The 27,937-nt window shown below is 34.1% G+C and overlaps 2 protein-coding genes across 3 annotated transcripts in view; one reads left to right on the top strand and one right to left on the bottom strand.

Moving 5' to 3' along the window:
• Positions 1-8,694: 8,694 nt before the first annotated feature.
• Positions 8,695-15,300, bottom strand: LOC143223009 (uncharacterized). Its single transcript, XM_076450354.1, has 2 exons — positions 15,163-15,300; positions 8,695-10,304 (listed from the first exon to the last, which is right to left on the bottom strand). Exons 1-2 carry the CDS (start codon positions 15,235-15,237, stop codon positions 9,903-9,905), a joined length of 477 nt encoding a protein of 158 aa, XP_076306469.1. The 5' UTR covers positions 15,238-15,300; the 3' UTR covers positions 8,695-9,902.
• Positions 15,301-15,354: 54 nt separating this feature from the next.
• LOC143223010 (uncharacterized) overlaps positions 15,355-27,937 on the top strand; it is a 26,470-nt gene continuing 13,887 nt past the window's right edge. The window contains exons 1-3 of one of the 2 annotated variants that reach the window (XM_076450355.1): positions 15,411-15,485; positions 18,181-18,440; positions 18,648-23,386. In XM_076450355.1, coding sequence (XP_076306470.1) covers positions 18,338-18,440; positions 18,648-18,967 — 423 coding nt within the window. In that variant the 5' untranslated portion in view covers positions 15,411-15,485; positions 18,181-18,337 and the 3' untranslated portion in view covers positions 18,968-23,386. Of the gene's footprint in view, positions 15,486-18,180; positions 18,441-18,647; positions 23,387-27,937 lie in introns of those variants that run through there. The other variant, XR_013012611.1, reaches the window with a different exon arrangement.

The raw sequence follows: 27,937 nt of genomic DNA, 5'->3' as shown, positions 1-27,937 counted from the left end.
CTATCGAAGACGTAAGACAATCATTTTCATTTGACCTCACAACCTTTTTCTTTAAATATTTCTTTCTGTTGGTCATAAGCTTTTTTGCGTAATTTCTTTTGTAGGACCATACCCTGATTGATGTGTAGAAAACAAGAAACAGACAACCTTTTTATTAAGATGTCATGTAATAAAGCACACAATATTGATAGATATAGTTATAAGTTTCCTTTCAATGAATATAAAATCCATCAAATTACTGATGAAATTTTGAAACAAAGTTTTTAACAATTATGACTATACAAGCTGATGTTACCTTCATTTGTCCGGGTTATGAACTTCAAAAAATTTGTGTGGGTAAAATAATTAATAACACAAAAATAATAATTTTCACAAAATATATTTATAACACGTTTTTAGACAATTCATTGTTACTTCGCCAAAAGATTTGTATAAGCTTTAAGAACACAATATGTATATACTTAAAAGATGGTATACACCGTGCGATGGTCAGATTGACTTTGTAGGTAGAGGTAACTGCCAAAAAAACGGTGGTACGGGTACTTTCTGTTAACCTCTTACAACACCCAGTCCTTCAGATTCTTCCACAGTGTTTCATGTGATTAATTAATATGCGGTCTTTGGTCGTAGAAGTGTCTTTAGAACCGAAGTTGAAATGTGACAGGTCAGTGTAGAAAGTTGATAAAGCTAAAAAAAAAGAAAGTCTTTACATATCAGCCTTATGGTGGCAGTTAAGAAGAAACTTCATCCCAGTTTATGTATCACTGTGATTGTGGCTTCCATTTTTTCAGTGCATTTCCCCGTAGAGCGTGCATTCCTTTGAGACATACAAGACGTTTGTGTGACCTCCACTGCATTGTGTGTATTTGTTTTATAAAAAATGTAATCGCTTTTCTGTAAGGACGTGGCGCCATCTACTATTACCCTTAAGTTTAATTTTCGTGGCACATTCTATCATTGTAGTTGATTTTAATGTACGTCAAATATAATAAATGACCAATAATTACAAAGATGGTGGTGGCGGGGAGTGGGAACCTCTTACTAACATGCCACACATTCAAAACTATCATCCCACAAAGGTTTTGTTGAGAACGGCTCAGTGACCTAGGACTACTTAAATAACGGACAGACAGTTAAACAGACGCCCAAATTTTTATCTTATATACATATATATAGAGAGAGATAATGTTTCTAACATGCTGGAACCATCTAAAGATTGAACGTGCATAATATTAAAATTATTCATGACCAGTAGCGTTAATTATTTAAAAAATATTTCATTTTCTGTTTTGGTATATTTTATGAAAAAGAAATAAGTAACGCGATTTTAATACAGGAGTGTCTGCGTGGAACGTATGTAGGACTAATATACCAAAAAGAAATCCTCCGAATGATACATCGAATTTGAAAACGATGTGCAACAGTAAAATTTGTGTTTTGACAGTTATAAACACAATGTTAGACCAAACTTATTATGTTACATTTCACAATTTATTCTGAACAAGTCTGTAAATGATTATCATACTCATTATAATTTTGAATAGCCTGGAACTGAGCTAAATTATCATTTACACTTAGAAGTTAATTAAATGTCGATATGTGTCCAATTTATGCAAACTTTGCAACATGACTGATACACACAATTTGTTATAATAAAATATATTTTAATATACAAACAATAACACATTTTACAATAACAATTACTACAAATTATTTTCTGTGAGTAAATGTTTAATAAACGTACAAACAATATTTAGTCCTTTTCCTATTCTAGCAATCCCTTAATATCTTTTCAAGGGTTCACGATGAATAAATTAATTTTGTGTTGATGCAGATGCATGGAGCTAGTTAACACTATGTTGTTTGTTCTTCACTGCCAAATTATATAATTTTTTTTAACATGGAGCTAGTTAACACTATGTTGTTTGTTCTTCACTGCCAAATTATATAATATTTTTTAACATGGAGCTAGTTAACACTATGTTGTTTGTTCTTCACTGCCAAATTATATAATATTTTTTTTAACATGGAGCTAGTTAACACTATGTTGTTTGTTCTTCACTGCCAAATTATATAATATTTTTTTTAACATGGAGCTAGTTAACACTATGTTGTTTGTTCTTCACTGCCAAATTATATAATATTTTTTTTAACATGGAGCTAGTTAACACTATGTTGTTTGTTCTTCACTGCCAAATTATATAATATTTTTGTAAAAATACCAATTTCCGATGTGAATCCCTCGAAATTAAATGGTTTGTGATATTCGCAATCTATAAACGCTGTTGATCAAATTTCTAAAGTTCCCGGTTAATAATAATCACACTTATAGCTTCCGAGGTTTATAACACACCAACTGTAGCAACCAATAACATGCATTCTGTTTTTTTATTTTGTTGATAAAAGCGAGGACAGTTTCTTGAAACTACTAACTACACAATAGTATAAACAATACACCATTGTTTACTTACACACATATATTGTTGTCTCTTAAATTTAATACTTCTCTGTAGTTTTAGTGAATCAGTGTAAATTTTGCAAAACAGATATAACAGTGTTTGTCATGTATATTTCAACATATAAATTTAACTTAAGCAAACATTGATATTAAAAGAGATACAGGATAGTAAATCCACCAGACGAAATAGAGGTTATAAATGGTGAGACTGCGTGGAGAATCATACTCTCCTAATGAGATTGTTTATAGTTTTCCATTCAAGGTTCATGTTCTTCTTACTTTTGTTATTCAAGCATATTCACGGTAATAATCAGAATATCATATTTCTCAAATTAACGTTTTAACAACACTTTCATATTTCCACGTAATGCTATTCTAAAAGTAATGTAAGCCAATGGAAGAAGTACTACTAATTCCACGTAATGATATTATAAAAGTAATGTAAGTCAATGGAAGAAGTACTACTAATTCCACATAATGCTATTCTAAAAGTAATGTAAGCCAATGGAAGAAGTACTACTAATTCCACGTAATGATATTATAAAAGTAATGTAAGTCAATGGAAGAAGTACTACTAATTCCACGTAATGCTATTCTAAAAGTAATGTTAGTCAATGGAAGAAGTACTACTAATTCCACGTAATGATATTATAAAAGTAATGTAAGTCAATGGAAGAAGTACTACTAAATTCCACGTAATGCTATTCTAAAAGTAATGTTAGTCAATGGAAGAAGTACTACTAATTTTTCTAGACTTTGTTTGTAACGTTATTTATATTAAAGCTATTGAGCTGATAACTGAACAACCAGTTACAGAATTATCAGACATGAAATTAAGTATGATTATATGTGTAGCTATTTTACTTTGTCAGGTATTGTTTCTGTATGGAAAAACTCGGTTTTTATTCATTTAATTTTTTACACTGGATTTTCACATAATTGAAAAACGTTTAAGAAGTTTAGTCAAAAGTTCATTAAAACTAACTTATCACAATGTATTTTCTCAATTACATTATTGAAGTAACAGTTGAACTCCAAGTAACGTTGTGTTATACTATTAGGCAGTTGTGGTCCGAAACTTTCAAGAAATGTTGTTTTAGTACAGTATTAATGATTTCTCTGAAACGCCCCCTACTATTACAGCGGTAAGTATACGGATTTACAATGCTAAAATCAGGGGTTCGATTCCCCTCGGTGGGCTCAGCAGACAGCCTGATGAGGCTCTTCTATAAGAAAATACACACACACCTGTGAAGTGATGCACTTCTGTTTAAGTAAACGTAAAACTATTTTCAAATTATTCCAGGTGTTTTCTAATTAAGACAAGATTGTATTTGAGAAATTTAAAGTTTTGGCAAAATCATTTCATTGTTATCTACTGTTGGTGTTATATAAATTAATTATACAAATTTACTACTTAAATGAACTTGTTAAAACATTATTCAAAATAATTAATTTGGAGCCAGTATGTTGAGATGATATTTGTAAAACACATTAAACAATTTGTTTCAGGTCAATAGGCTCTCAGATGCCCAATGTCTTCAGTCTACCGATCAAACTGAAGAGTATCCTGACCCTTCATTACTTCGTCAAGATTCATTTCTTTCTCTAGATCAGATGTGTCAGCTAAAACATTCCGATGTTAATTGGATGAAATCTTATACGGTAACGTTCAGATGTCTGTAATACTTTTGGGTACTTTACTCATTTAGTTTATTGATTTTACGTTAGGATGTCTTCTTTCACTGTGTATAAAATGTATTCATAATATGGTATGATGCATTTTAATGACATGCTTGATGTCTCCATATTACGATGCACGATCAAAATACTTATATTAAGAATAATATTAAGTTCACATTAAAATAGATCACATTTATAAGTATATTGAAACTTTATTAGGTATCATGTAATATTTTCCTTTATAGAAAACTTTTTGGTAATTTATTAAACTTACTGAAAGATATTTTGGGGCCAGTATTTCAACTGAAATGTTCTATATTCGAAGTTTAACGTGTGAAAATAAAACAAATGTCTCTTTCGCATTTCCTGTATTTGCTTTTAAACAGTTGTTTAAATAATAAATTGTATACTAATTTAACTTGGCGAATTTGTTCATATTTGTATCTAAATTTTAATGACTGTGCGAAATATGAGAATTTCTTTTTACACACCCTTTATTGCACCTTAAACAGAGGTTGTTACGTAAAATAGACATTAATGATGGGAATGTCTCATTAAAACCCTTTTAGTCGGTTTACCGAGCGCAAAAATTTTCCAATCACTGTGAACGATCCATAAAAATTCATTGAGTTACACAATTTACGTATAAATAAGCATGGCTAATTTGAAACTGTTTTTATTTCATTTATTAACTTTGTGGCCACAAAGTGAGCGGAATGCAATTTTGAAAAATAATTTCATAATAAAACTGTTTATCTTCGAAATGTTCTACTGATACTGTAATTAATACAACAACGAAATTATTTGTGAATCTTTACCGAACATTAACTCATACATAAAATATATAACTATACCCAATTTAAATAAAAGCACATACTTTGTAACTATTTTCTTTGTGCTTGATAAAAAATAGAAAAAATAAATCTGTTACATGTTTCAGTTGAAGAATACAAGACTAAATACATTACGAAAACAAAACTTCGGAAATAATAGAAAGGAAATAGAAAATTTGTGTTGATTGAATTGTTAAGATACTTGTTTCTTATTGATCCAAACCATTTTTTCATAACATCCTCATAAATAAAAAAACAAAACACCAGCTACAATCCTTAAGGTAATAGAAGATGTTATAATTCTTCTGTTATTGGTTAATCGAATATTATATAGACTTACTTTATGTCACTTACTGAAGTACATTTTGCAACTAATATGTAGTTCCTTGTAATACAATTCTGATCACTAGTTTAAGCTTTAAAGTTCAACTTCAACTGGAGATTCTTAAAATCCAGGTGTCTAACGCTTGGACTTGATTACAATTGGACCTCCTTTCTATTATCTGGCCAGGCATGGCCATGTGGTTAGAGCACTCGACTCGTAATCTGAGGGTCCCGGGTCACACATCAAACATGCTCGCTATTTTACCCGTGGGATAGTTATAATATTACGGTCAATCCCACTATTCGTCGAGAAAAGAGAAGCCCAAGAGTTAGCGGTGGGTGGTGATGACTAGCTGCCTTCCCTCTAGTCTTACACTGCTAAATTAGTGATGGCTAGCACAGATAGCACTCGAGTAGCTCTGCGCGAAATTCAAACACAAACAAATAATTCTATTATCTAAATATAAACTATTAAACTACTCTTGCAAAGTAACAACGGTTACACAACAATTTCTCATGCATAAAAATTAATGTCTGACGATACCGTAAAATTTCCAATGAAGGTAAAAATGTTAGAAAGTTGTAAGGGTCAGAGCTCATTTATCTGGTTGCTAACCTTGATTTCTAATGGCAAGAAAGTTAATCCTGCAAAACACAGTCTCATAGGTATGTAAAGTTGAAAAAAAAATAAAGTCAATGGCCTACTCAGTGTCGTTGTATGTTTTTTTTTAATTATTATTCGAAAATGAAGTAGCTAACTACGGTTAGTATTGTGTATATGTGATTAAGTTATTATCAACATGCGAAATTGCGAGCCTTATTGTAACCAAGGCTCCTGACTAAATTTAAATTTTCCAGCATAAATGTTAATCATTTGAAATCTCAATTAAACGTGTATTAGTACAACCTAGATTTTGTTCGCTGAATGTTAATTTTAATTGAATAATAAAAACCTTAAAAGGATACCAGGGATTTTTGTCAAGACGGCCTTAAAATGTATTATGTGGTCCTACAAGGCGAGTTGGATAATACACTCGACTTTTAATCCGAGGGTTACAGGTTCGAATCCCCGTCACACCAATCATGCTCGTCCTTTCACACTTAGGGGCGTAAAAATGTGACGGTCAATCCCATTATTCGATAGTAAAAGAGTAGCTCAAGAGTTGGCGGTGAATGATGATGACTAGCTGCCTTCCCTCTAGTCTGACACCGTTATATTAGGGACGGCTAGCACAGATAGCCCTCGCATGGTTTTGCGCGAAATTCAAGACAAAACAAACCAGTATAATATGCACATGTATGTGTGTATTTTATCAAAAACGCTTGGTAAATTGTTCGCTAACTAGTACTAGCAATAAAAAAATTATTATAAAATTATAAAAATAGGAAAAGATCAGAAACTAGTGAGTATTTGGGATAGAAGGAAAATGTGCATTACTCATTTCTGAAGTCAACCACTCACATGGTGGATGCATGGATAAGATAGGTCATGGAATGCAGAAATGGATACTGAAGATGCTCGTCCCATCCCAAATGCTCTCTGGTTTCTAATCTTTATCCATCTTTACATGTCCCCCGCTAGTACAGCGGTATGTCTCGTGATTTACGACGCTAAAATCAGGGGTTCGATTCCCCTCGGTGGGCTGAGCAGATAGCCCGATGTGGCTTTGCTATAAGAAAAACACACACAAACATTACATGCAGCGCTATGAATTGATTAATATGCGTATTGGTGAATATTAAACCACTGCATGTATTTTCGGTTGTGGCTAAACAATTGTGGATCACTTTGAGTTCTATGTTGAAAAGAGACACGCTAGGGGCCAGTGACGTTCTCTAGTGTGCGGGCTGGAAGTAGACACAGCTGATGGAAAGAAACGTGAGAACCGAACTTATTCCTTCAGAGTCATTGTTAGCCGTTACATAATAGTTCAGGGTTACAATAGCTTACACTTTTAGATAATTCATACGTGGAAGCAAACGTGCCAAAAGGTATATAAAAAAAAAACATTGAAAAAAGTTTTTGTATGTTCCAATATAACGTACTGAGATTTTTCACCATCGTGCTTTCTTAGAAATTCTAATGTGACTAGTATTTAACGAAATATGCTGTAAATAACTTATTAACGTTGTTTTATTAGTTAGTGAGAAATGTCAATATCCAAGAATAAGAACTGTTGCAATGAATAAACATGCTGATAAAATCTGTGGAATTAGAAGTTCGTTAGTGTGAATGAAGAGATTTATTGAACACATAAGTAGTCCAGATTCACCTGGTGACATCAAGAGGAATTAACATATGGTAAATTATATTTACTTAATCATTTAATTTTCTCAGTTTAATTACAGAGCACATATTATTAGACATAGTTAGTATAATTCAAATAATTTGACGACTTATCTAAATCATAAGTTTTGGAGCAGTTATCGTTTTAAGAATTTTCTAATACATTTTATTTGTTTCTAAGTGGATCTAAAAACGATCTTAATTAAACCAGATGAATTTTGTTTTTATAGATAATTTCTTATGTAACCAATGTTTTATTGTGTAGAATATCATGTAACTGAGCTATCACAAGGGCTATCTGTGCTGGCCGTTCCTAGTTTCAAAATGATAAATATTACCACTACTCATACCCCAGTTACTCTAAAAAAAATAATAGATTTCACTGTAACATTATAACTGTCTCCTGGCTGAAAGACCAAGCGTGTTTGGCAATCAGGTAAAGGAATCAAAACCCCAAATCGCAAAGCGCTCTGCAACTTATTTAAGCAATACTTAAGTCTATAAGCTGATACGAAACAATATGAACAGTTTGCTGTTGCGAATAAGTTGTATATTTACACTTCATTTCAAGGTACAGTGGTAAAGTAACAAAAAAAGAACACGCTCCGCAACTTGGAGCTCTAAATAGACCATAAGAATGGTGAAATCAGGCAACAGTTCGAAGTGAGTGATTAGACTAAATTACTTTCCTTTCAGTTTAATGAGTTCGTAACTAGGGAAGTTTATGTGCAGTTAGTTCTTTGTTTAGCTTTGCCTAACATTCTGAGAGAAACAAATTAACCACTTGTTTTCCTGTCAAACACCGTTATATAATTATACTTTTAGTTCTTTCTCTATGCGTAGGCCCAGCATGGCCAGGTGGGTTAAGGCGTTCGACTCGTAATCTGAGGGTCACGGGTTCGAACCCCGTCACACCAAACATGCTCGCCCTTTCAACCGTAATGGCGTTATAATATGACGATCAATACCCCTATTTGTTGGTAAAAGAGCAGCTTAAGAATTGACGGTGGGTGGTGATGACTAGCTGCCTTCCCTCTAATTAGGGACGGCTAGCGCAGATAGCCCTCGTGTAACTTTGCTCGAAATTCAAAACAATCAACAATCAATTCTTTATATGGACAGAAAAGAGTTCTAGACTGTTTTAATAGTAAAGAAAAATAAAACATTAAGAAATCCGTAATTAAATAAGCGACGCGTTTACATTTTTTGCTTTCAATACTTTTATTTTCAAAATTTCAGTTCTTTCAATAGTTTAAATAAAATTACACGAAACCTTAGATTAATGAAGTCACATAATAAAATAATATATATTGCGTTTTATAAACCCATAATACAAACAGCATATAATTTAATACAAAAATCACACTCACAATTCAAACGAAAACCATTTCCTTTGTATTTGATCAGTTCCATTTTGTTGATATTTATAAAAGAAAACTATTAGTGTTTTGAAACTCGATAGTTGGAAATTTTGAATTAAAAACCTTATCATATCATATCAAAATCAATTTCGATTAAACTTCTTTAACTAATACAATTTTGCCCAATTTTTCAGTTGAAGTTATCCACAAATCGGCAATATTTTAACGAACCTGCTCCTCAATATGAGTACTTCTATATATTTCATAACTCATCCTAAATAGGTTGCTAATCTGTTTCCCCTAACTTATAAGGAGAAACAGGTTTACATTACCGCTGATGTAATTACTATTCAGGTAATATGCAGGCTGTAATCTATTTTATATTGTAATAAATAATCAAGATCAATTAAAATTGAAATTTGTTTTAAACTCAAATAAAACAAACTTTAAACTATTTAAAAACTTATGAGCTTCACAACAGTGTACGCTAAATATTTTTGCTCTCTTATAATGGTTACAAAGTCCAATAAAGATTACTTTACCGATACTAAAATAGGTCGAGTAATGATAGACTGCGTACTAATAAAAATAAATATGTGTATACACACACACATCACGTGATAACAAGGCTTTTTAAATATGTTTCGTTTAAGTTTATAACAATCTCTGTAGACCATAAAACGAATCTAATTAAATTATGAAATGGTGATTATGAATAATCTCATTCATATAATAATATTAAAGCAAAAATTATTATTATGAAACTACGTTTGCGTATTAAAAATTGTATTAAATAGCAAATACACTTTCCTTAATCTCTTGCATGACAAAATATGATAATCACAGCAAAGAATGGCCAGGCCGTTGTGTAGATGTTATACGTATATCCTGGCGAATCCACAATGTTTAACACATAAATAATACTGATATATTGTGATAAGTAACGATAGGCAGGCTCATGTTTGTCTATAAATGTATGATATGAGCTTTCCAAATCCACTTCGATTAATCTCGTCGAAGTTTCGTTTACTCAGTCTAAGACTGTCAGCCTTGTGAAAACGGTTTTTACCCAATTCTCCATCTTCAGTCCAATTGCTTACGTAGGAAGTTGAGCGTTTAACGAATCTCTCAGCTCCATCACGATCAGTTTCGTCTAAGCTTCGTTTATGAAAATCGTTAAATCCAGCCCGATCTATTTCGTCAAAATTTCTTTTGTGAAGTCTGCTAAATCCAGCTTTGCCAACTGCATCAGGATTGCTTTTCAAAGGAGTTCCGATATTTGCTCCTTCTCTCATATATTGAAAGTTTAATAAATGATGTTTATTTTCATGATTATTCGTTTTTTGGTCTTCTTTATCCTGTAATAAAAATATCGTAATATTTTCAGGAAACTTCAAATATAAACCTTTTAAAAATGATTAAAGAACTGTATATGGCTTTTCAAATTCAAGGTTTAATTAATATTATAATGTATATTTTATAAAGGGAAATTCAAGGTTTGAGGTATCGTTTGCATCAAATTTGATTTATATACTTCTTTTTTGTTTGTTTGGAATTAAACACAAAGTTACACAATGGGCTATCCGTGATCTGCCCACCACGAGTATCAAAACCCGGTTTCGGCCCGGCATGGCCAAGCGTGTTAAGGCGTGCGACTCGTAATCTGAGGGTCGCGAATTCGCATCCCCGTCACGCCAAACATGCTCGCCCTTTCAGCCGTGGGGGCGTTATAAAGTTACGGTCAATCCCACTATTCGTTGGTAAAAGAGTAGCCCAAGAGTTGGCGGTGGGGGGTGATGATTAGCTCCTTCCCTCTAGTCTTACACTGCTAAATTAGGGACGGTTAGCACAGATAGCCCTCGAGTAGCTTTGTGCGAAATTCAAAAAACAAACAAAACCCGGTTTCTATCGGTGTGAGTCCGCAGACATACCGCTGTGCCACTGGGTTGCTTATATCTTTCTTACAATATTACATAGAGCAAAATATTAGTTAGTTATTGTTCCATTATTATAGATTCGTTAACAGTTTCCTGCAAAAAAAATTCTTTGATATGAAATCTGTTTCTGAAAATATCTTTGAAAAATTAATAACATTTCTGATTGCATCAACATCTATTATTCATCCTAAATTAGCCCATGCGTTTGTTAATATGTTTTTCTGCTAACAAGTCCAATAAATTTGGGCTAGCAGGACGAAACAGGCGAGCTCAAGGTATCCTGTGAAGTGTTGTTATATCCATTTCATAGCCCACTACCTTATGTTTTTAGAATATCTACAGGGGAGGAGGTAAAACTTGTCCAGAATGTCCCCAAGGCGTTATGAGGTTCAAGGATAAGAAGTGAAAAGTCTCTAAATTAGAATACGACATTGTATTTTGTCGTACCGTTCCCCACTAAAAATCGTTGTTGTTATTAAAAGTGTCTTCGTACCAACATTTACAAACGAGTTAAAACACTTCATGAAAAGAGTAAGATTTGTTCTTGTTTTCACAAACCTACACGGGGAATTTAACTGTTTAAAAAAAACACTAATGTTAGTAGTTAAAAATGGAAACTTGAATGTCAATATTTAAATAACAATCTCATAAACACTGAACAGAACTCAAACTAACTACCAATAGAAACTAGTGGAACCAAACTTGACATACTTGCACAAGTACCAAAATGAATTCTATTAAAAAAATCTTAATTGATAACAAAAAAATGAAGAATCCTACTCTTATTCCACAGATATGTTTATTGTTGTTCCATCTATAACGCAGAAGGCAAAACTCTAAAGAATAGTAAGACAACAAAACACATCTCTCACCATCTGCCTCATAATACAACTTCAGTGATCCGATTTAAAACTTTCACCAAACATAAAATAACGGAGAACTAGCGTTCTGCATGAAGTAACCTTAACCTATAGGTTACATATTCATGCTATCTCAGTCATGAAACGGTCTGTATTCCCATTCAATGAGAGTTTCATAACCTCGTTCAGTCAAGCGTTGCTTAGTTTATTCAATAAATCAAGAGACGTGTAATATTCTCACTCAATTTAACGGAAGTTTATCAGTGAAAAAACGTTTAGTACGCCCAAGCATTCAGTACATACTTAGTTACTATGACAAACATTTCATAATCTCTCACCCAAAAGCTATTTTACAATCTCACTCAGTCAAGAAACAATTTGTAACTACAGTCTAGAGAGTAATTACGTTTTCATTTAGTCTTATTTTATACGAAACCGTTACTTTCTCTCCAAGAACAAGTTAAAGACTATTTAATACAGTTTTGTTTTGTTTTTTTGTATAATCGTGGGTCGAACTCCAAAGAGAATCACGATTCCAAACCGCTTAGTAACTATGATTATTAGCCCTATTAATATCGTGACGTAAGAAAAGAGGAACGAGCTGAAATCCCGTAGGCCAGGATTGCTTATCTTTCCTACATAATGTATAAGCGCATTGCTGCCCTGCTTCATTAAGTATTAACCTCACTCGTGATTTGCGAGTGTAATGTATGCTTCCAGAATAAATTTAGGTTCGTTCAAACTTGAGTGTATTTACTTACGGTAAGTCTGTAGTTAGCTCGTTCATCTATTTATGTTAGTATTTAAGGATTTGTATCAAACATTATATAACTGGATTTACACCTATTGTCCAGAATATCAGAAACCCTAACGTGTTGGATTGCCGTAGTTCTTGACTCAACTAATACCTGGAATGTATCTGTATCACTGTTTGATCATTCCTCCATCTGTATCGTCTAAAGTCCAGGTAACGGACTGTGACTTCTGATAGGTCGTTCTAAATCACCATAGCTTTTCAATGGATTAGAGATCAAGGAAGAGTAAGACCAATGTAAATGACCATATCTAACTCTATTTGGGTAAAACATTAAAGGTACATGTGGTCAAGTAAATTGGTCTAACATTCATTAATAAAATCATGAACATTTATATGAGCCACCAGATCTTTCACAAGTCATATATCAGCTTTTGATTAAAGTTATCCACCACTCTAAACACAGTTGAATGTCTTGTAAACACATTACTATATCTGTCTCTTATCCTCTTCTTATGACTTTCTCTTCCAACCACACTTTATCATCTGAAGTTTTAATTTCACAACAGTGTAGTGTAGCTTTAGTTCACTGTGGCCTTTGATTTGTTTTATCGTTTTCGTTACTGAGACACCTACCGATTGACTCCAAAAATAAACATTTCGTTCAATTTCATAAATCATTCTTCTTACAAATTATCGCGACAAACGATTCTCATACGGTTTATTGTATATCTGTTTTAGTAGACCTGTGGCATTTTTAGTTTTCTAACATGAAAACATCAACTTTGTTTAAACATGAATAAAAAGTTGTTCTAGTTTATAAGTAGGTGTTTCTAATATTTTGGTCCCTGAAATTACACGTGTTTTAAACATGTTTATATTTAAATAACCGGGAAACATTTCCCGGGAACAAAACCAAACTGTATAAACAGAAGTGAAAACAAAAATAAGTTTGCTAAGGTAATTCACCACAGTCGTGATATCCATGGGTTCTTTTATTTTTGGCACAGGATGGCCAGATGATTAAGGCACTCGACTCGTAATCCGAGGATCGTGGGCTCGAACCCCCGTCACACTAAGCATGCTCGCCCTTTCAGCCGTGGGAGCGTTATAATGTTACCGTCAATCCCACTATTCGTTGATAAATTAGTAGCCCAAGAGTTAGCGACGGGTGTTAATGACTAGGTGCCTTCCCTCTAGACTTACACTGCTAAATTAGTGACGGCTAGCGCAGATAGCCCTCGAATAGCTTTGCGCTAAATTAAAAATTATCCCAAAAGAAATTAAACATGATATTTAAAATAAAGTATCGAAACAGCAAAGTGGTTTTAGAAGAATTTCAAGCACGTTAGAGGGGATATTGGTTCTTAGGATTATAGAGTTAAAGTATTGAGCTATACTTATTTAAGTATGAATATCAGTAGCGACGGCAAGGTGGGAAAAAAAGGATGAAGTAAAAAACAGAAACAACAAAACCAAGTTTCTTTAGTCTTAAATAATTATTCACGTGAAATATTAAAAGTATAATTGAAGAAGAGACAGCTAAAATATTACTTATCATCAATCAGATTGCATAAAGTAAAAACATGGACCTTGTGAACCGTAAAAGACAGATAATTAGGTGCATTTAAGTTGTGAGGTTACACAAAGATTGATAAATATCAACTACATAGAACGAAATGCTAACGAGGAAGCACTGGGATGTAAAAAAATAATTATATATATAATTAAAATAGCTTTCCATAGGTAGGAAACAGATGATGGGCCACTTTGAACATACATGTAGATCTGGTTGACAGAGGTTAACGATTACGTCAATAAAATTAGAAAATAAAGAAAAGATACGAAACTTGAATTAGCAAACATGGCGCAGACAGCGAGGAACACAAAACAGTAGAGAATTATAGTTGTCGATCATTAGAATAGAAGACACTATGATTAAATGGCATCTATCTTCTGTCCACAAATAAAACTCAAATATTATTACTCTAATTTTTGAAAAGCTTCTACAAGAAATTAAATTACTTTTTTTCTTTTTCATAGAATAAGGATACGTATATATAGTTTTACGACAAGTGATGTTTTTTTGATATGATTAAAAATTGACAAGCACCCACGTTTTCACCAAATTACGTTTCTTTCCTTCATTTCGTTAAAATTTTATGCACCTACATTAAGTTTAATGCGTTCTCAAATGTAATTCTGTGCTATAGAAAACAAAGTTTGTTCAAATTAATATCGATGTTAATTAAAACTAAAACGAAACTGAACATTTTACGGAAACCGGCATGGCCAGGTGGTTAAGGTACTCTACTCGTAATCTGAGGGTCCCGGGTTCGAATTCCCATCACATCAAACATGCTCGCCGTTTCAACCGAATAGGCGTTATAATTTTACGATTAATCCCACTACTCGTTGGTAAAAGAATAGCCCAAGAGTTGGCGATGGGTAGTGATGACTAGCTGTCCACGTTCTAGTCTTACACTGCTAATTAGGGACAGCTAGCACAGATAGCTCTCGTTTAGCTTTCGCGAAATTCAAACTAAACCAAACATTGTGCGAAAATATGGAAAAGGTTAAGTTTAAAGCTGCTTTAAAATAAGATTTCAAGTCCTCACCAAATCTTTATAAGTATATGCTTTTAATTAATCAAATCATTGCTTACTTGAAGTGGAAGTCCACCAGATAACGTCGTTACGAGACAGAATATAAAATAAGTTGTTAAGATGTATTTAGTCATATCTCTTTCCTCTTTATTTGTCTAACTTCAACCTAACTGCTACGATCAAGATTTTGTCTTTCTCACTCGTTCTGTGACCACCTTTTATAAGTCATCTCCTACGCCGGAAGTGCCTAAACTAAAAAAAAAAACTTGTACGCCAGTGAATACCCAGTTCGTGTCGTGCATTGCACAAGTTGTAATGAATTCAGTACATCAGAACAGCCACATAACAAACCTCAGAAAAGCATGTGGTAAGTCGTTACGTGGTAAGTGAAACCAGATCTCGCTTGATGTTTTAGTTTCTATACGTTTTTTTTTTAACTTTCTCATTGAAGTGTGATTCGGAGCGATATATAATCCATGTCAAATTAAAAGTAACAATTAACTTTTTCAAACGTATTAAAAATGTTCATTGATCTTTTATTGAAGTAAAGTTTAACATGAATAAAAATATAACTTAAACAATTTGTAGTCTTTCACCTTACATCTACGTAGTGTTGATCTTAAAGTAAATAGTTTGTTGCAATTGAACTTGATTTTATTATGAATACATTTCGTAATTTTCATTGTTTTTGTATTTTGTCAAGAACATAATTTGTTGTAATTTTCATAGCCCTATCATATAACTCGTGGGTTCGAAACTCCGTCGTATCAAACATTCTCTCCCTTTTAGCCGTGGGGACGTTATAAACTGACAGCCAATCCCACTATTCGTTGGTAAAAGAGTAGCTAAAGAGTTGGTGGTGGATGGTGATGACTAGCTGCCTTCCCTTTTGTCTTACACTGCTAAATTAGGGACGGCTAGAGCAGATAGCCCTCGTGTAGCTTTGCGCGAAATACAACAAACAAACAAACAAACAAACGTCTATGTAGTATTTGATCTTAAAGTAAAATAATTTATCGCAATTGAACTTATGATGAATACGTTTCGTAATTTGTATTGTTTTATTTGTATTTTGTCAAGTATATGATTTGTCGTAAATTTTTATTCGGATCCACTTAATTTCAAACTATTAGTGTTACGAAGTGTTCACTTATTTCCATTGTCATCAACATGTGTATAGCTGATAACTTTAGATATGTATCTTAATATCTAATCTAGTTGTTTCTGACTCTCTGTAGAAAGGTACTATGCAAGTCTTATTAGAAGATGAGAATCAGTATGCTACGCTAACACAAAATACTCTTATTTGATTTAACTTACTAATGACATTTCTGAAAAACATACTGTTGGTGTGAAGGTGCTTTGTTATAATAAAAACCTATAGACTGGATAGATGAAGTGAAGATAAAATGTCAGTTGCCACTATTCAGTTCTTCACATTATATAGCTGCACAGTAGCAGATATAAGAAATAGATTTAGTATTCCAAAAATTATTTAATTACGAAGTTTAAGTTCAAGAAAGGTCATGTGTTATTGGGATATACTATCAGGTCATCATATAAGTGATGTCCGAAAATTTAATATAGAAAGTGCATCATTATTTCTGTCTTTGTAGTAAGACATATATAAACATGTTCAGACAATTAAAAGAAACTAACCCAACTACACTTTTTCAAATCATTAATCAAATAAACCCTTATGAATATGGATGTGTCTGAGAAGCACATTAGGCATATTATGCTTTATGAGTTTAGAAAAGGCAATAGTGCAGCAGAAACTACATGAAACATTGAATGTGTTTATTGTTCAGTCTTTCAACATAAGAAAGTGTCGAAGGTGGTTTCAGAAGTTAAGATTAGGTGATTACATCTTAAGTGATGTGCCACGTTCAGGTTGTCCTGTTGAGTTTAATGATGACTTGCTGCTGGCTGCACTTGATGAAGATTATGCTGTAACAGTTGAAGAACTAGCATAGAAACTTAATTTAACCCATTCAACAGTTCACTGTCATCTGCAACAGCTTGGAAAAATGTCAAAACTTGGAAAATGGGTCCCCCATGATTTGACAGAAGCCAACCTTAGAGCAAGATAGTTCTTCCTTTACTCTGACTTCAATAGATGTAGTAGTTTATTTTTTGATAATTAAAACGCACGAGTTAATGTTGGGTAGCTATCAGACACGAGAGACGACGTTGTTTAAATGATAACTGATATTAAAGTCAATAAGATAATCATTTTTATTTTAGAATTACCTTCGCCAGTTATAAATATAATTCAAATGTTTTACTTGTGCATACGTACTGTTACAGAAAACCAATATATCCTGAATTCTGAACTTGACAACATTATTAAAGTTATGTGTATAAGAAACGTTAACAAAAGAAATAATATGCAAGTTTTTATTGTAATTCTTTGACGAAACCTTTTTGAAAAAGGTTCAAAACGTTGCATATTCTCAAAAAAAGTGGCCCCCGGCTAGTACAGAGCGAAAGTCTACGGCCTTACAACACTAAAATCAAGGGTTCAATTCCTCTCGTTGGGCTCAACAGATAGCCCAATGTGGCTTTACTATAAAAAAACACCCACACAACACACACAAAAAGTGTCTCAAGCGTGACCCATATGTATTGCGCCTTGACTGGAAGTTCATGGTTCGCAATTCATTGCTATTGTAGTATAGTTTTTAAATATATGAATTTTAGCTCATCTAGTAGCTCAACAAGAAATTCCATAATTTCCATTCTTAAAGTTTCTTTATCGATATTTCATTATGAATTACACTATGTAACAAAATTTTTACTTTTTCTTGTTCCTGGGCAGAAAGTGTTATTTCTCAATTGCTTATGCCTAAAGTAAATGGAAAAGACCTATTTTTCTCTTCAAACTTTGCTCTTGTGACCTGGGTAATGAAATTTTTAAATTTACCCACTTTTCAGAACATTCCAAGTAAATTCAGTGCTATGTAACTGATAGAGAATTTTCTAGAATGTTGTTGAACTTACGAGAATTTTCTAGAATTTTCCATAGTAATATATATATATATATATATGCAGATGCTCACCACTCACTACTTCAGTTTAGTTCTAGCTGCCTAAGTGAACACACAGACCTATCTGATTTTAATAGAGATAGCATCAAGAAGCTGCAAGCATTCTCAAGACACTTTCTGCTATGTATGTGGCCAATGTATCAAGACAAAAGCGAAAAAGTACTCTGTGACAGCATCTGCTAAAATGTGTGAAGCCTACAATGCATATTTCGGCATGCCTGTCATGGAATCAAGACAAACCCTGGGTACCTCATTTTACCTGCAAGCACTGCAAAAAACTCTAGAAGGTAAGGCGGACAATTTTTGCTTGCTTGAATAGTAAGATTTTATATTATACAAATTTTAGAGCTTTTAAAATTTAAATATTTTTTTTATTTCCAACAGTATAGAAAAAATGTCATATATAAAATACTATGCATGAACTTCTTACACATTAGTTGTGGATGAGATAAATTTATTCTTCATAATAACATTTTTATTTTGCTCTTTTGAAGGATGGCCCAGAGGAGAAAAGAGAGCTATGAAGTTCGCTATTCCAAGAATTTGGCGTGAACCCATTGACCACTCAAGCAATTACTACTTCTGCACGAAGAACCCTTCCAAACATCGGGCTGGCAAGAATACATCTGCTATCATGTCTCCGGACCTTCCATCATCCATCGCCCCAGTGCCACACTGCCCTGAGCTCCCTGTACCCACTCCGCCAGAGAGAAAGCAGCCATCCTCAGAAGAGAGCAGCAAATCAGAAGAGAAGGTAGACATTGAAGATCCAGATTACAATATCAGAGGTGCAGCTGGTGAGATCTTGGTCTAACAAAGTCGAATGTCAATATTTTGACATCTAGGCTCATGGTATGGAATTTATTAGATGAAAGTGTGCAAGTCGCAAGTCAGAGGAAGCGTCACCGACATTGTTCAAGCTTCTTCACTCGTCAAGATGGGCTCTGTTTCTGCCACAATGTATCCGGTCTGGGCGAGGTAATTGGAATTACCTGTAACCCGAACGAGTGGCGCCTCTTCATTGATAGCTCATCCAGAAGCCTCAAAGCTTTGCTGCTCCATAACGGGGAAAAGTATCCGTCTCTTCCCCTAGCTCAGTTGGTGCACCTCAAAGAGTCTTATACTTAAGAATGTACAGTGTGTTAACAAAGATGTGGCCCGGCATGGCCAGGTGGGTTGAGGCCTTCGACTCGTAATTCGAGGGTCGCGGCTTTGAATCACCGTCGCACCAAACATGCTCGCCATTTCATCTGCGGGGGTGTTATAATATGACGGTCAATCTCACTATTCGTTGGTAAAAGAGTAGCCCAAGATTTGGCGGTGGGTCGTGATGACTAGCTCCCTTCCCTCTAGTCTTACACTCCTTAATTAGGGACGGATAGCACAGATAGCCCTCGAGTAGCTTTGCGCGAAATTCAAAAAACAAACAAACGCACAAAGATGTGCCGCAGATGTAACTGGCGTCATGCGATCTGTCACGTACTCGTAAAAATGTTTCTTAGAAATCATTAAGGGTCCTCGACCCTTCATACAAAGGACAAATTTGCAGCTGCAGTAAAGAAATTAGGCCTATGCTCAAGCATAATTAGAACAATAAAAATAATTTTCAACAAACACTCCGTAATAGGATCTTGTATGATTATAACAAGAGATATTAAACCATAAACGATGATAAATGGATCGTTAGAACGGTTTATCCTGAATCAGGATATAAACGCATATTCTCAAAAGCATTGAAACTTTTTAAATGTTTAAAAAATTTAAATTATGAGTTTACTAGACAATAGGCAACTAAACCATTTCTTTATTAACGTTTATAATTGTTTCTAAATTACTCAAATAGTGTTACGGTAAAACTATATATACTCTATGCAGCTTTTAACATCGTGATTAAAATAAAACTGAGCTTCTAAATCTTTCTGGTAGATATCATGAACTAATATTTAGATTATCAATAGATGTAGTAAGCGAGAATTGTAAATAGCTGAATCAGCAGTCTTTCATCACGACAGATAAGCTTCAACGTGTTATAAAAATTCGCGTCATTAGCCCGCAGTTAATAGAGTTAGTTTCCATGAAACCACTTCATATAACTTAGGACTAATTATTCTATGCAGAAGTGCAACTGTTGGAAGAACGTATTCTCAGAATTAATGGCAGAGAATGTTTTTTTTTTCAACTTTGATCTAAATTTTCCGTTGAGCTTCAACTCAAACGATAGACTTCAAAGTATCGAGTTGATTACGGCTAAAAGAAGAGTAGTTAAAAATAAGTAATATTTGTGTTACAGTTCTGTAATAAAAAGTATTACATGTTTATTCCGATATTTTATCACTCTTATGTCGATCTTAAATTGCTTAAGTAACTATTGACACGTCATTATCCTGATGAAACTAGGCTTGAGGGTAGACTGAACAACAGCAAAGCTCACGAGTTGATGTTGGGAAACTATTTGACGCGCGAGATGATGTTGTGTAAATGAAATTTGGTCCTGCAAAGTAACAATGAGGTCAATGAGAAACTATAATGAGATAAGGTCCTTAAAAGTAAGAAGTGTGATGTAATAATTATGAGAAACTTAAATTTTAGACCCCTTAACTGTATTTATGTGGCATAGAATAATGACAGAGGAAGATTTATTGAAGTCAGTGAAATGACCAGAAGTGGAAAGGTGATGGCAGACCTGTTAAACGTTCTCTTCTGTTTTTACAAGAGAAGATGTTAGCAATATTTCTGTCCTTGAATATTCTTCTGAAAATTATGTAGATATTAAGCTATTGGTGATAGGCAAAAATATTAAAGATTAAAAATGTATAACACTCTAGAGCCAGACAAGCTCTTCCCTGAAGTCTTCAAATAAGGTCATAGGGCAGATATGCAAGCCTCTTTCTTTCGCTTTATTTAGTTCAATAGAGAGTGAGTAGATACCTGAGGATTGGACAGTTTCTTATGTTACACCTTTATGTAACGATGTTTATAAGCGAATTAGTCTTACTTCTGTGGTTGGAAAAAGTCCAAAAGACTGATAAAAGGTGTTCATTTTAATGAGATATGAGATCATAAATGAAATCTTAGATTCACAATCGATAAATCTTGATTTATGGATTTTTTGTATTTTTTGGAAAGTTGATTTTTAGTTTGCTAAGATGTTACGCTAAAATAAACTAAGAAAATAACCTAAGTATGGATTGGGAAAGTTTGACTAGTTAATTGTATTGGAAAAGATAAAGCGAAATATGGAGTCCAGTCAAACTGGATTTTTAATACTATTGTTATCAGTTTACCACAGGGAATCAATACATGGGTCTTTCTTAATTTATTGTTTATATTAATGGTATTGATGTGAGCATAATTAGTAAGTAATTAAAGTTTGAAAATGGTATTAAATTCCAGGGTGTTTACATCTGTATTAAGGATTATGAGGTATTGCACAATAGCCTGAATCAGTTGGCAAGTTTATCAAATGTTTGACAAATTATCTTTGATTATCTTAAGTGGATTATTTTGCACATTGGATTATTATGATCTGTATTGTTGTTTATTATAAATAGGAATTAATTAAATAGCGTTAAATAGGAAAATAATCTTACAATGATGATGGATAAATCGCTCAAGCCATCGAAGTAGGGGTCAAGCGCTAGAAATAACGCTAATAGAATTTTATGGTGCATTTATAGACATGTTAATTAGAAGTCAAAAGGAGCAGTTATTTCTCTATACAAATGACCGGTTAAGCTTAACTTGGGAAACTCTGTGCAGTTTTGGCCTCCTTATCTGTGAAGGAATTTTGGTTTATTTAAAATAAATCAGAAAACAGTTATTTGGATGAATTCCAAGCATGGGAGGGTACTTTTATAGGACTAATTAAGATGTGTTAACTTATTTTCTCTTAATGAAATGATAAGAGGAGAACTTATTAAGATTTATAATATTATCTGAATGATCTACTGGATAAACGACTCCAATTTCTTTGTACTATATTAAGAATATAATAGAATAAGATGATACAAGTTTGGGCTTGAAGAATACAAGCTAGGTTTCGGTTAAGATAAGCTAATTTTTATGACAGTGAAACTGGTCATGAAATCATTTGTCATCAGTAGTGAAGAGTTGAAGGATGGGGTCATAATTTTCACAATACTAAAAGGTGGTTTAAATTTCAATTTTTCTAATGTGTAAATTTGTAAGGACAGCCGTTAAGGACCAATATTCCCTTCTTCTTTTAAATTTTGCAAAACCTTATTTTATTATAAATATTCATATAAGCCGAGGAGGCTTTAGTTTCTCTGAATTTTTTATTACAATAATAGTCACCTCACTGCACGCATATTTGTCTTCCAGGTTAAAATTAGTTCATGTGACAAGGGAATGTCGTATTTTGCTTTTATTCAATATCTCTAAATGGTGAACAAAAAATCCATAATCATTAATTTTAAAGAACGTAGAAAGTATTACCACACCAACACAAAAGTGAGAATTTCTACATTCGGTGATAAACGTTAAACACTATATTCTTTCAGAGAAATATTTTTTGCACAAAGTATATAAGCATTATATATGCATAGCTGTTCCTGATTTTGAGCTGGAAGACTACATAAAAAGCAATTAGTCAACAATACTCACCACCACTTCTTGGGATACTCTTGTTCACAGGGTCGCTATGAGCAAATTTAATTTCTTCAACGAATTACGATTGGTAATCAGCAGGTCCACTTATTTACGTGTTCTGGTGCAAATCAATGCACGCTCACAGCTTCTAAGTGCAGAAAGCTCGCTCTCGTGAAAACGAGATGCGAACCATGAATCTAAGAATTCCTAGTCCGTGCACTATTACTACTATGCCATGCCTGCATGAACTCAAACATTTAAAAGTTTAATCTCTTGAGTTTATAATATTTTTTCTATGTTTATGTAATGAAAATGTAACAGAAATGTAAGTGACTGAAATTACTACAGATTAAGAACTGTCTTTGTTTCATTTAATGTTCATTTGTAAAACAAATGGATCTTTCGCAGCTCCTTAATCAGATTCTTCTGTTTCATGAAATTTTCAAATATAGTAGAGACAAGAAACTTTTATCGACGAAAAAACATCAAACTTTGTAAACACCATTCAACCGTTTAAATTATTAATTTATGTTTGTTTGGAAATTTCGCACAAAGCTACTCGAGGGCTATCTGTGCTAGCCGTCCCTAATTTAGCAGTGTAAGACTAGAGGGAAGGCAGCTAGTCATCACCACCCACCGCCAACTCTTGGGCTACTTTTTTACCAACGAATAGTGGGAATGACCGTAACATTATACACCCCCACGGCTGGGAGGGCGAGCATGTTTAGCGCGACGCGGGCGCGAACCCGCGGATTACGAGTCGCACGCCTTACGCGCTAGGCCATGCCGGGCCTTATTAATTTATGATCTGCCCGTATAAGACCGTGAAGTCTATTTAAGAGCTACTCAAAAACTTGGTAAATCGATTTGATACAGTTTAGCCTAATATTATAATCCCCTTTCTTAAACATATGTAAACAGGTAAATGTTTTAAAAAAGTAGAATTTATTTTCAGCAGTATTATTGCAGTTATGAAGGTGAATCACGACATCTGTTTTAATGGAAGGATATATTTAAAGGATATATATAAACGATATATTTAAAGTTCATTTATAAATGTTAATTTCGTTGGTTATTTGCAAAACTTTTCGGTGTGGTTTTAATTTCGTGCAAATCTACTTTGGGGTTATCTGCGCTCGCCGTCCCTAATTTAACAGTGTAAGACTAGTAGAGGGAAGGCAGCTATTCATAACAGATTTATACTTTCAGTAGAAGTTGTGTGGTGTAACATAAAGACAGTTTCTTTCTCAGTAAGAAATTTCAGATAATTTTTTTTATATCTTCTTGTAAGATCGGAAGCACATTTAAACATAAGTATTTATATATTTTAATATAAATTAATATATTATCATTTTAACATGAACGTCATATCACTGCACCATTTTATAAAGGTACAACTGAAGATCTGGTTGAGAATATAAAAAGAGTTTTGCAAATGTTCGCGTCTTCCGGTGATACAGCGGTATATATGTTAGTGTTATAACAGATTTATAACACTAAAATAAGGGGGTTCGATTCCTCTCGGTAGACACAACACTGATAGAAAATAGTTCGATGTGGCTTTGATATTAAAACCACATACACACACACGAGTTCATATTCAAGATAAACCGAATAGTTCACTCGTCGTATTTTGTCTATTTCAACCATTCGAGGGTCGCGGGTTCGAATCCCCTTAACATCAAACATGCTCGCCCTTTCAGCCTTGAATGGGTTATAATGTGACGGTGAACCCCACTATTCGTTCGTAGAAGAGTAGCCCAAGAGTTGGTGTTGGGTGGTTATGAATAGCTGCCTTCCCTCTACTAGTCTTACACTGTTAAAATAAGAACAGCTAGCGCAGATAGCCCTCGTGTAGCTTTGCGCGAAACTCAAAACAAACCAAACGAATCAGCCTTTCGATCTTAATGATGAAAGCACTGAACCATTCAAGTTAATTTAAGCTTCTTAGTGTTATTTTCGTAACTTGGATATTTTAGTTCTGCATCTGCCATGTCAATAACTTTGACAAAATAGAAAATTGTTTTTTTTTTATTTTAAACTGCTATAATTTTATATATATATAACTGTCTTACACAGTATTTAAATTACAACTTTGGATCAGAAGTACAAATTTGTCACCCTCTACAATCAACGTAAATTTTAATATAGTTTTTAAATATTGTTTAACTCTTCAGAACTTACATGTAAACAGTAACATTAGTATTTAAAAGAAGGACAAATTTTTATATTACTTTTCTAAATATTTAGAAGTTTATTCATTACTAGCGTACCCGTGGGCTATTGGGCTCACGTTCACAAGGGCGCTACAAAGCAAGTGCAATTCCAAGTTACGAACACTAATTAGTAGATCTGCTTATTTACGTGCTATAATGCAAATCAACGGCAAATTTGGGATCCGCTTTCGCATAAAATTATTTTCGCGAAATACCCAGGTTACTTAAAAACATATGTAAACTTAAAAGTTCTATTTTTGTGCAAACGGTTCGTTTCGCGTCATTCAGAAGTTAGTGAGGCAAGTATTTAAGGAGAAGAATTGTTTTATTTTCTCAGAATCTCTGGCTTTCTCAGTGGGTGCGGTGAAAAATGTTACCTTGAAAACCTCGAGACTGAGACGATTCGTTTCGTACCACCTAGAACTCGGTGTGATCAGCGGTTTAGGAGGAGTTTGTGACACAAACACTGAGATTGAATATTATTGTAATTATATAACAAAGGGTTGGTTTGTAGTTTGCTTTGAATTTCGCACAAAGCTATACGAGGGTTATCTGCGCCAGCCTTCCCTAATTTAGCAACGTAAGACAAAAAGGAAAGCAGCTAACAATCAGCACTCACCGCCAACTCTGGGGCTACTCTTTTACTAACGAATAGTGGGATTGACCGTCACATTATAACACCCCCACGGCTGAAAAGGCGAGCATGTTTGGTGCGACGGGAATGCGAACCCACGACCCTCGGATAAGAAGTCGCACGCCTTAACCCACCTGGCCATGCCGGGCCAATAAAACTGCAATAGATGTTTTTAACAGGTTTAGTGTGTCATTTCTTTTTTATCTGATTATTATAACTTATGCTTTTTTGTCTGAATGAACCGGACGTTATTTTTTAAATAACCTTGGGTATGAAATAACTGACACTGGTTTAAAATTTTGATAATCATAAAATAAGATTTTAAGTATAAAACGGACTTACTAATTTATAGCCATTTTAATATCAATATTTGTTTTAGGCCCCCCGCTAGTACAGCAGTATATCTCCGGGTTTACAACGCTAAAATCAGGGGTTCGATTCTCCTCGGTGGGCTGAGCAGATAGCCCTTTGTGGCTTTGCTATACGAAAAACACACACACACAACACATATTTGTTTTAGTTAAATATGTATTTAGAAATGTATATAAACTAGATTATTAATACGTATTACGAAACTTCCTCCTATTCCCCAGTGTAAGAACGAACAGTATATGTTTTATGAATGAACCAGTGTATCTTCTAATATTTTTGCCAACTGAATTTCCGAGAACCTCACCCTAAAAGCTTATAAATCAATCACCAAGAGTGAAAATAATATTGTCGGTTTGCTACAGTTAGTATACTATAGAGCTCAGAAGCTATAACTGTGATAAATGTTTATTCATCGTGAAAATGTTTGACCAGAAACGTTTATATATTTCGAAGATTATAAGCCGTTTAACTTCAGTGAATTAAGTTCGGAGGACCGCCCAGTATGGCCAGGTGGTTAAGGTACTCGACTCGTAATCTGAGGGTCGCGGGTTCGAATCCCCGTAACATCAAATATGCTCGCCCTTTCAGCCGTTGGGGCGTTATAATGTCACGGTCAATTCCTCTATTCGTTGGTAAAAGAATAGCCCAAGAGTTGGCGGTAGGTGGTGATAGCTAGCTGCCTTCCCTCTTGTCTTACACTACTTGCGTGGCATGGCCAAGCGCGTAAGGCGTGCGACTCGTAATCCGAGGGTCGCGGGTTCGCGCCTGCGTCGCGCTAAACATGCTCGCCCTCCCAGCCGTGGGGGTGTATAATGTGACGGTCAATCCCACTATTCGTTGGTAAAAGAGTAGCCCAAGAGTTGGCGGTGGGTGGTGATGACTAGCTGCCTTCCCTCTAGTCTTACACTGCTAAATTAGGGACGGCTAGCACTGATAGCCCTCGAGTAGCTTTGTGCGAAATTCCAAAACAAACAAAAACGTTAAATAAATATTTCAAACACATGTTAGAGACTCATAGAGAAGCCATCTTAATGCTACACGTATATTCATATTTTATCACCTTTAGGAATTCTAAGCTTCCTTACTTTCCGTAATTCTCCTGGAAATAAACTCAACAAAAAATTTAAAACCAAGCTGTATATAAACGTTGTTGTCATATTTGTTAACTTTGAATTATTTAATTCTTATGTTTAGAAATACATAAAAATCAGAAATTGTATGCATATGTATTGGGTGTTATGATACTCCTTAAATCGTACAATGGTCACGGGTTCGAATCCCGGTCGCACCAAACATACTCGCCCTCCCAGCCGTGGGAGCGTTGTAATGTGACTGTCAATCCCACTATTCGTTGGTAAAAGAGTAGCCCAAGAGTTGGCGGTGGGTGGTGATGATTAGCTGCATTCCCTCTAGTCTTACACTGCTAAATTAGGGACAGCTAGCGCAGATAGCCCTTGAGTAGCTTTGCGCGAAATTCGAAAAACCAAAAACAAACAAACGTATAATTGGTCCAGTGATGAGACAGCGGTAACTTAATAACACTAAAATCCGGAGTTAGATTCCCGTATGAAGACAGCAGATGGCCTTATATGTCTTTCCTCTGAAAATAAAGATACTGTGCATTTGATGTCGTTGAATTACTGATTTTGCACATGACTTCATTCATTCATAACTGTTTAAAATGTTATGTTGTATTTTCACATATACATGGGTGAATATGTGTTGTAACTATACACCGAAAACAACGTAAGCATTTAACAGTTTATTGTTTTTTCTAGTTGTTTTATACTCACTATGGAAATATCTAAACATATTTTTTAAACTCATATAAAGGCAATATAATCAAGCCCGCTATGTGTAGGAAAAGTTACAAGTAGGTGGGTTTGAGAAGTTTCTGCCAGTTGAGTGAAAAGAGGACGACGTTTCGACTTCTGTACTGTTTTCACTCAACAGG

Source organism: Tachypleus tridentatus, chromosome 8 (assembly GCF_004210375.1).
Source record: "Tachypleus tridentatus isolate NWPU-2018 chromosome 8, ASM421037v1, whole genome shotgun sequence".
Taxonomy (NCBI): Eukaryota; Metazoa; Arthropoda; class Merostomata; order Xiphosura; family Limulidae; genus Tachypleus; species Tachypleus tridentatus.
Note: the sequence above shows the minus strand (reverse complement) of the source record. Positions and strands in the feature narration are given on the sequence as shown.

Bases quoted from the DNA above. Each gene is read 5' to 3' on its own strand.
- LOC143223009 (XM_076450354.1), bottom strand. From the start codon at position 15,237: ATGACTAAATACATCTTAACAACTTATTTTATATTCTGTCTCGTAACG. The intron at 10,305-15,162 runs GTAAGCAATGAT...TTTTTATTACAG, and splicing joins CTGGTGGACTTCCACTTCAA to GATAAAGAAGACCAAAAAAC.